Source organism: Schistocerca americana, chromosome 1 (genome assembly GCF_021461395.2).
Source record: "Schistocerca americana isolate TAMUIC-IGC-003095 chromosome 1, iqSchAmer2.1, whole genome shotgun sequence".
NCBI classification, from domain to species: domain Eukaryota; kingdom Metazoa; phylum Arthropoda; class Insecta; order Orthoptera; family Acrididae; genus Schistocerca; species Schistocerca americana.
Window position 1 is genome coordinate 391,742,045 of NC_060119.1, and position 10,398 is coordinate 391,752,442.

The 10,398-nt window shown below is 46.5% G+C and overlaps 1 protein-coding gene across 1 annotated transcript; it reads left to right on the forward strand.

The window, feature by feature from the left end:
- The first annotated feature begins 9,041 nt into the window (after nt 1-9,041).
- On the forward strand, nt 9,042-10,122 carry LOC124553280 (centrosomal and chromosomal factor-like). The gene is made up of 2 exons (XM_047127197.1): nt 9,042-9,600; nt 9,862-10,122. The coding sequence occupies exons 1-2, from the start codon at nt 9,232-9,234 to the stop codon at nt 10,120-10,122; spliced, it is 630 nt and encodes a 209-aa protein (XP_046983153.1). The 5' UTR covers nt 9,042-9,231.
- Nucleotides 10,123-10,398: the final 276 nt, after the last annotated feature.

A 10,398-nucleotide genomic window follows, 5' to 3' on the forward strand; every position in this document is an offset into this window, starting at 1 on the left:
ACTGAGGTAAAATGTATGATATTTGATATCCACGTAATCTAACATTGCCAGGAATTTTTTTTAGCATCACTAATGAATGGCTTTCATCCATCTGGTGATAGAGAACGAACTGCAGAGACGTTCTTGACAGATTTTCCCTTTTTCAAAATGTTGTGCTCCCTCCACGGTTCCATTTCATTGGACGAATTTTTTATATCTATGATGGGCAGGTCATCTCTCACAGCTCTAATCCAAGAAGCAGAACTGATCTTCACTGGTGCTGTATGCAATAATGCATCGCATACCGAGGTGAAATCTTCCTATGTCATATTTAAGCACTGAATGGTTATACATTCTTTGCATCTCTAATCATACTATCCATTTCGTCAGGAGACATTGGCTGTGAAACTTTCTTTCTCTTCTCTATTACGCCGAAATTTCGCTCACAATACATACACAAATTCCCCGACACTAGAAATTTCAAAATGACATTGTCAACCATACTATATACCACTGCGTAGATAAAAGCCATAGTCCGATTTTTATTTTGGCTGGTGCACCTGTCACACCACACAGTCAGACTCAGAGAGAGATATTTGTCTTCTGCTCAAAGCAGCGTCGCCGATATTACGGAGCCTTCTTTGTTTCATTTTCACTATGCAGATTAAACCAAAAAGAAAATTACCTTAACTTATCCAATTTTGGTTCGAAAACTCTGAGTGCAGTTTCCGTACGTCGTTTTTTTCAAAACCACAGCAGTTACCCCTGGATTTAAAGTATCTTGCACATAGGAGGTACACAAGTCGATTAGGCCATAATAAAACACAAAACTAGGCATTATTACTGAATATAATCAAGTAAATTTCATTTCGGACGCAAGATATGAGTTACCAGTTTCTATGGGACAGGTTTCGGAGGCATTTTGTCGTACTGATAGCTCCCGGTAATATTAATACCCTATCAGTAGCACAGTAATGAATGGCTGGTCACAGGGTAAAAGCTGGCTTGATCACTTGCTCCGACAGCCAAGCCAGCTCACATGAAGTTACTACAAGTGCCACTTTGGGTCGTTTGTAAGAGCGAAACAGCTCCAATTTTTACATTCTGATACTTCTATGCCAGTGGAGACATGTTTTACTACCTTCTCGATTAAAAACTTGAAAAATTGATTTGTTTTGTTTTACTACCCTTCCTATGTCGATGCCTTAATTACAGCCCGCACTAGACCTCTGTGAGTAGCTGCACTTTAATTATAACCACTCGGTGTATCCGGCACCTCGCTAAATCTCTTATCTTCCTAGATTTAATTTGCCGGCTCAGTAGCCCATTTACATGAATTCTTCTCGTGTTGGTATTCCCAGACATTCGGTAAACGGGACGCACGTTATGTTGGCACCTAGCCTATACGCAGTAATTTACGTATTATTCTAACATTCTCACAGTATACCCATCAACATATGGAACGCTACTGGTGCACATCAAAATTTCATCGCCTTCACCACAAAACTATTAGAAACCATCGTCCCTCTTTTTAATGAATATTCTGTATTACAGTATTGATAACGTGCATTTTCTGCTTAAGCAGTGGTACTCAGGACATTCAAAAATCTGGAATAATCTGCCTCACAAATAAATCTATTCTTTGGAGAAAAAAGAAAGTGCCAACATGACAATCTAATGTTCCATAATAATTTCATAAATTTTTAAACCAAGGAAAATCTGCATTTCTTACCAAAAAAAAATTCTTGTACCCTACCGCTTGAGAATAGAAATATGTAACCATTAAGAATAAACTGCATGTCGTTGTCGACGTATAGGTATAGGTAATGTTAGGTCTGCGTGGAGGTTCTAAAATATGGTAGGAGTGTATGGTGAGCGCACTTCTCTCCAGCCGCTAGTATCGGCTTGTCCTTCACGTACTGGAGATGATAACATCAATAGATATGCACGCTGCAAGATAAATGCAGATGTTAGCCAAACCTGCATGTTGTGCTGCTGTATTGAACTCGAACAGCACCTGTGCATTGCCCTCGACACCTTCTAACTGCTAGTCGTTGCCAGAACACTGTTATATGTAGTTGCGAGTGCACTGTGTTGGAGCTAGTGAATCCGAATGTGGACAAATTTTTGGTGCTCATATGGTGGGTGCTTCCGTAACCAAAGGAAGCAGGTGTGTTTGCTGTTTCAAGAGAAACCGTATCGAAGGTTTATACCAGATACAGGGGTGGAGAAACATCATCTGCTAAGTCTCAACGCGGACGAAATTGTGTTGCTTGATCGTGACGAACGATCATTAAAGAAACTGTGATGAAAAATAAAAGGACGACAACTGATAAAGTCCCTTCAGAGCTGAATGTCGTTCTCCCGACTGGCAGCTCAAAAACAACACTTAGAGTGGTCCGTAATCAGCGAACTGTAGGACAAGTTGGAATTCCAAAACCATTCGTCCGTGGCGAGAATGTCAATAACAGGAAAACTTGGTGCCGATGGCATAAAATCTGGACTACGGAGCAAAGGAAGAAAATCATTTGGTCGTATGAGCCTTGTTTCACACAGTTAAAAACTTCTGACCGAGCTTAGTTCCCAACAGTTAAACATGGTACGGGTTCAGTGATGATTTGGCTAGCCATAACGTGGTATTTCATAATATGCAATGTCGCATTACTGCCGAGGATCATGTGACCATATTGGCTGATCAATCCCGTCGCACAACGCTTGTTTTCCATTGATTATGCTATGTTCCCAGACGACACGGCCACCGTTCACAAAGTTTGTATCGTCCAGGACTGGTTTTGTGAGCACCACGATGTACGAGGGTTATTCGGAAAGTAAGGAACGATCGGTAGCGAAATGTAAAATACAGTGAAAATCTGATGAAGCATTGCACAGACTCGTTGGGCACTGTGTCTAGTACACCGGTCATTGCACCATGTCGGTCTTTTCAGTTCTGAGCTCACGTTGAGCACGTGAAGATGGCTAGAAATTAGTGTCTCCCGCCAAGTATGAGGGCCTGGTGAAACATTTCTCCTGAAGCTATGCAATCCACATAACATAACTGTCATGCAGTTCGTTCTACAGGACAGCTCTCGGCCACACTCTGCAGGGGCAATTAAGATGCTCCCGCAGCGTTTTCGATGGGAAGTGTTTGATCATCCACAATACAGCTCGTAATTGGCTACCCCTGAGGTTCATCTCTGCTGAAATGAACCGCTGGCTATGAGGACAATATTTTGAGACAGACAACGAGCTGTAGTCCAGAGTAGAAAACTGTCGAAAAGCACTGGCGGCTGTCTTCTATAACGAGGGAATTGAATAGTTGGTACTATGCTACGACAAATGTCTAAGTCTGAGCGGCGACTGTGTAGAGAAGTAGCTGGAAGGTGTAGCTAACCGTTGCAAACATAACAGTTTTGATTTTAGCTGTGGTTTCCATTTCGCGACCTATCGTTCCTTACTTTCCGAATAGCCCTCCAATTTTCGCATTTCCCCCGCCCACAAAAATCACAAGACCTCACATTACTGAGCCTTTTTGTGGTCTACTTTGGACAGAAGAGTGCGCGATTACCAATCACCTTCATCAGCGTTACCTGAACTTGCCACTATTTTGCAGGAGTAATAGTATAAGATTCCCTCGAAAACCACGCAGGACTCCATTCCGAGGCGAGTGGAAGCTGTGTTGAATGCCAACTGGTTTCCTTCATCGTATTAGGAAAGATAATGTGTTGTGCTTTTGGTATTTTCGTACTTTTTTAAACCGTTTTAGCTCCTCCTTTGTCCTCTAGAGCATATTTCATGGCATTTTCGCTGTTCGAATAATGGTTCTTCTTGTGATTGTAAGACATGACCACCACTCAGCGAGAGAGACCCACAAATTTAAATCGTATCACAGAAAGTGCGATATTTACAAGACAACAGCATAAATCGGGCACAGAGATGTGGAGACCTAGAGATTGCACATACACACGACAGCTAAGAGTATAAACATAGGTATGCCTACGGGACGATATGACATTTATAAACACGAACGTATTGAAGATTGCAAGTTTTCACGCAAGTGTTTTTCTTTCCGTTAGACTTTCACAATCTTTCCCTTTCATAAAATCAGAGTTATAGATTACCATTAGGCAATACTGTCATTACTATTACCGTATTGATGCGGATACGAAGGCAGAGGCCCCCGAGGCATACAGGTCAGGCGTCATTTCTGACGAACTGGTTTCCCCAACTGGTGCTGCCCTCACTCGACAGGCCTGGGAACTAAAATTCTCGGAACGTGTCAAAACGACTCAGGAAACAATTTCGTTTCAGACTTGCACGTAACAATGACGAACAAGAATGATGTGCAAAACAGAAAAGAAAGACACTGAGGTATGAGTAGCTTCGCGCGTGACAGAAAAGTAGCACTTTGAAGAACAGTGTCACTTCGGAATACAGTACTGTAACATTGAGTTACACACAGATGGCGTTACCACTTGGCTTCTCCTAGCTTTCTACGTTCGTTTTAATCATTAGTAAAGACTCCAGCGGAAAGCATATGCTTGCACGTGACAAACATCGCGGCGGAGTGAGAGAATCGTAACTTGCGCGCCTGCGTGTTATGCAACCCAGACGACCCGCTGCGACTCAAGCGCGCATCCGATTACGGGCTGGTATTTAATTCACCCGGACATGAAACATGTAACATAATACATTAGCGGAATACCGGCCTTATATATATGTTCTGAACATTAGCGTGTAATTTCATTTTGAACGAATGGGTTACTTTGTCACGTACAAGACGTCAGCGGCAACTGCTGCGAATGGAGGCAAGTTTTATAAAAGGAGCGGACAGAATTAAAACCATAGTGGAACTGCGGAATGTACCTACAGGAAGACTAAAAATAAGCTACGTTACTGTTACGTGAAAGTAAAGTGCATTTGTCACGAAAGGCAAATTATGATAAATTTAACCACTGGAGGCGGCTGTTAATAAAATCCATTTCGAGTGCCTGTTTTCTCTTCAGTATTCGTCTTCTCGGCGATATGTCGAAAGCAAAATAAGAGAAAGGAGCAAGCAAAGAATTCGATATGCGTTGTGTATGTTGCGCTTCTTGAAAGTATTTGAAACAGGAGAAGCTGGTTTGCCATAATTTTATGCAACGATTATTTGCGATAGTATTATCGTTATCTAGCTTTTTACTCGTATTGGCTAACTATAGCGGATCATTGTCAAGATGCGCTATGTTTAATGGTTCGTGGCACTTGATGGCAGGGGCTCGCCACAACTCGTCCGTATGACTGGATGACAAGAATGCTACGAAAACAAGTCGTTGGATAAAGTGTAGTAGTCCTAACAGCTTTCCGCGGTCAAGTCTCTTCTTGTTTTCAAATGAAGGATTATTTCCTTCTAGGCATTCCTGGTTTAGGGAAGGGAGAACATTTATATTTTCATATCCCGTCACTGACAAGTTAATTAGAGACGGAAAACAAGTTCAGACTAGGGAAGGGTAGGAGAGGAATGTAGTCAGGCCAGTAAATCATCCCGTCATTCAGTTTAAGAGATTAGGGAAATCGTGGAAAACCTAAATGTGAATGGCAGGAAGGGAATTTCAACCGCCACACTACCGAAATGCCGGCCGGTGTGGCCGTGCGGTTGTAGGCGTTTCAGTCTGGAACCGCGTGACCGCTACGGTCGCAGGTTCGAATCCTGCCTCGGGCATGGATGCGTGTGATGTCCTTAGGTTAGTTAGGTTTAAGTAGCTCTAAGTTCTAGGGGACTGATGACCACAGATGTTAAGTCCCATAGTGCTCAGAGCCATTTGAACTACCGAAAACGTGTTGGATAAACGATGTGTAGCAATGAAGGATTAGGAGCAACGTAACACCAGATACAAACAATTCCATTACGAGTGCACTGAAAGTATGATGTAGTGTAACGCTTAAAGACGAAAGGATGTCTTGTAGTTATTTTTACAAATTGAAAAGAACGAAGTGAGAATGATAATGCTGACACAGGTAAGTCGAATAATGTTATTGGTTGCCCTTTACAAGATGTGTATTTTTCAACTAACTCCAACTCTGTTACGTGTGCTCGTATTCCATACTGTTTTCCCAACAGAAATTTTCGGAGGGTTATGTGCTTAATGTTTAAAGAGAAACGTCAGAACGCTCTATTTACGTAGAAACAGAGGATATTGCTGTGATTCTAGAAGAGATAATTCGTATTAGATTTAGAAGTTATCTACCAGAGAAAATGGGGACACACCGAACTTGGTGCTGCAAGAAAGCACTCGGTTCCTACTTCCTCGCTCCCCCTCTCCACTCCCTCCCGCCCCCCCCCCCCCTCCTCATACCCACCCAATCTGCTCTTCCTGTGAGGATGCAGATAATTTTAGGTTGAGGGAAACACAAGTGTTTGTTGGAATTGTGTAACTCTTCTTTGCTTCTTTGCAAGCAGCACTTGCACATGTTGCATATTGTTCCATGAATGTAGGAAAACACATTAGCTACAGTGTATCCATTAATAGCTTCGCAAATACATCTGTTAATATTGATCGTCGCAGATGGGCTACATTCTTTTTTTCATAGGTATTTGGGATTGCAGAGAAAACACTTAACTGGTTTACTGGCGAAATTACGGATATTCTAGTTTTACATTGTCATGCAACCCCATTATTCACATTTTCATGTAGAACACAGTTGATTTGCTGTAGCGTCGAACGATTACCTATAAAACCGTATCTGCAACGGTGATACTCAACAATTAGTTACTTACATTTTGCAGATTAACAGAATCAGCAGCTGAGATGGATAATTTAGAATAAGCTACTTTATATCTGCATTCACAAATGACAAAGTGTGCACATAAAAATTAAAGTATTTGTGGTTAAAGTTTGTGATACCTTCAAAGCCTCGCACCAGCAATCAGTGGTATTTTTGTCCGGGCTACCATCAGTTCTCCCATTGTGCACTACAGTGGTTGTAGCTATGCGAGTGCTTGAGGTGGTCGTCACACATCGTGGGGCGTCACCAGGATATCTTCTGTCTTTTTCGGATCAATTTATCTTTCAAGGGAAAATATTCGAGATTGTTCTATAATGTTCCCGACCATCTACGAATATTTCGAGAGTTAACGAATCTTCTAGAATATTTTAGAAATTTCTCGAACGCGATTTGTGAATGGGACGTGCCGCACTAACCCGCACTTTGCAAGATCGACATAACCTATGAGTTGCGTAACAAATTAACGACAAAGGAACAGCTCAGTGAAAAAGCTTATTCGCTTACAGAGAAGAAACAAGGTAAACAAAGAATGGTTCTGCGACCGACCAATTTTAGCTAAAATAAAAAAATGGCGTAGTACAACAAACAAATTATCGAAAACAGAATAAGATACCAGGGCAATATAAATACCGCGTAGTTATAATTAAAGGGCAACTGCTCACGGAGGTCCAGTATGGACTGTAATTATCGTATGGCATCGATGCTTGGTAGATATTCTAATGAGTCAATGCCGAACCGGTTTATGTTGGGAAAAAATGAGTTAGAGTTTTGGCCACGATGTGCACCTCGTGGTCACAATTGGAACTAACTTTTTCAATGTTTAAAGTGATTCCACATTACGGTACTAGCATACCTACCAAGTTTCGGTGCCATACGACAATTGCAGCCCATACTGCACCTCCGTGAGCAGTTGCCCTTTAATTATAGCAACCTGGTATATTCAAATCCATACTGACAGCGATGAACCAAGACAAAAGCGTAAACTTCTCATTAGACTTACTAAACTCGCTCAATGTTCCCGGTATGTGATTGCAAAAAGCTTCCAAACAACTTCGTTCAAGAGTAAATATAACGGGAAAAGTCAGTTTTCATGCCCTGAATTCCATTCATTCCACCATACCACCTGTCTTACCGTTCAGCTTTAAGAGGCATCAATTTGCGGTAAGATTAGCGTACAGTCTGGCTATCAATAAAGCACAGGGACGTAGATTCCAACGTTGCACAGGGAATTTAAAGTATTGATGTTTCTCTCATGGACTGTTAACTATATGTTGTGTATTCACGTGTTTGACAATCACAAAACGTAGTCATCCTGGCACCCAGAATCAAAACTCCGAAAAGAGTTTACAAAATATTCTTTGATTGCTTTGCAGAGGAGATGACTAACTGCACTTTTTTCCAATTTAGAATACAAATGGAAATAAAGAGCAAACAAGTGAGTCATTTTCAAATGGGTCAAATGGCTCTGAGCACTATGGGACTTAACATCTGAGGTAATCAGTACCCTAGAACTTAGAACTACTTAAATCTAATAGACCTAAGGACATCAGGCACATCCATGCCCGAGGCAGGATTCGAACCTGCGACCGTAGCGGTCGCGCGGTTCCAGATTGAAGCGCCTAGAACCGCTCCGCCACTGTGGCCTGCAAGTAATTTTCAGTTAGTTTAATATTAATCACTTTTAGAATATATGAAATTTATATTTTTCACGTTTTGAGTAAGTTCACAAACTTGTGCGAACAGACACACGAAGAAATGGGAAGTCGGAATTTACAGTCCACGAGAGGAAGCAAGAAACGGTGAAGATCGTAACAGTGTTCAAGATCGTTCCCTTACATCACACAGCGAGAGCGGTTTCTAAGCCATTTGAAGCCACTGGCATCGTCGGCGAAGGTGCGAGAATTAGAGCTGAGATGCGAAAGGTAAAAAAAGAGGTCGTATAGCCTTAGCGAAGGGGAAAAAAGGGGGGGCCGGGGGGTCGAGGAAGGAGGTCCCGAGTCCTTTCTTGCAGACATCACGTTCGGTGTCTCCCCCTTTTCTCTGTGCCCTTCAAAGACCGGAGGGCTCGCTTCTTTCCTTCACCGCTTTCAATCGATTTCGAAACTCGTTAAAGGGATTTACCCCCGACAGAAAGAGCGATCGGGAGCTGCTGCCGCACCGTAGTTGCGCGATACTCCGCGTCGGCCGGCAGCGCCGGGACGTCGGCCCGCCATTGGCCCACGGGACGGGAGTGGGGGGGGAGCGGCTGCGCCGCCAGCGCTGGCCGCGGCGCCGCTGCGCTTCAGTCGAGGCCGGTCTGCAGAGCTGTGCAGTGCGCCTCGGGAGAGAAGCCGCTCGACTTGTTTTGTTTTGGTTGTTTTTGGTTCCTCTGACAAGTGACCGCGGGTCCGCGTCAATCGGAGCAAAAAGAGTGTCCGCACGCTGGTGGTGAGTGTCGCCGGGCGAGGCGTCGTCGTCGTTCCGCGTTCGGGTATCTACTCCGCGCGCGCGATGGCAGCGTGCTACCCGGGCTTCGAACTGGCGCCGCCCCCGCCTACGTCGTCGACGACGTCGGCCGCCGCGGCGGCGGCGGCGGCCGCGGCAGCCGCGGCGGCGGCGGCAGCGGCGGCCGCGCGGGGACAGCAGACCAAGGACTACTCGCGGCCGCTGCACGTGGACTGCAGCGTCGAGTACGAGCTGCCGAACCAGGCCAAGCCTCCGGAGGGGGCCCGCTCCGAGCCGCTGCTCATGATCCACCCCTGCTACTACCGGCGCGCCGAGAGCCAGCGGCGCAGCCCCTTCATCAACAACCTGCCGAGGACGGGCGCGGCCGTGGCGGTGACCGTGTCCGCAGGGGTGGCGGCGCCGGCGCCCGCCCCCGCGCCGGCCGTCGCCCCCGGCAGCCGTCACCGCACCGGAGGCGCGCTGGGCGCCGCGGCGGCCACCGCGGCGGCCGCCTCCGCCGCCGCAGCCGCCGCCGCCGCGGCCGCCGCCGCCCGCCTGCTGCCGCCCCCGCCGCAGCAGTACCCGCCGTGGACCAGCGCTGCGGCAGCCGCCGCCGCGGCCGCCGCCGCCTCCAAAGTGTCGACCGCCGCCGCCATGCCTCCGGGGACCGCGGCGGTCCAAGGGATGCCCGTGAAGCGCGACCCGCTGCTGTGCGGCGACCTGACGTCGAGCGCGGACTCCGGCCACTGGACGGACACGGAGCGCAGCCCGGCGGACGCGCGCCTGCACCGCGACTTCGCGCCCGACTCCGGCATCGCGACGCCCGTCTCGCTGGACGACAAAGCGGTGCTCTCAGGTGAGCTCATCATCGCGACGAGGGCGGACCGACGCAGCAGCCGCCGGCTGCAGCCCTTCTGCCTGCAGTGCGCCCGCGTCGCCAAGTACCGGGCCATATAGTGCAGCGTGGCCGCCTCCGCGGGGCTTTACAATTCTGCCGCCGTGCGGACGGCACCCCGCGACGACGCTTCCCTTAGTTCCGCCTGCAGCCGGCAGCCTTTCCCCGTTTCCTCCTCGCGAGCCGCGGACCGACGACGCGCGGTGCTGGGCTGATCGCTCCGGATCCGCGCGAGAGAGGAAAATCCATCTGCAGCAGCACTCAGTTTTGTGTTTTCTCTTCGTCTTTTTTTTTTTTTTTTCTTCACTCGCAGCCTGTGATACCATGTGATATGATTT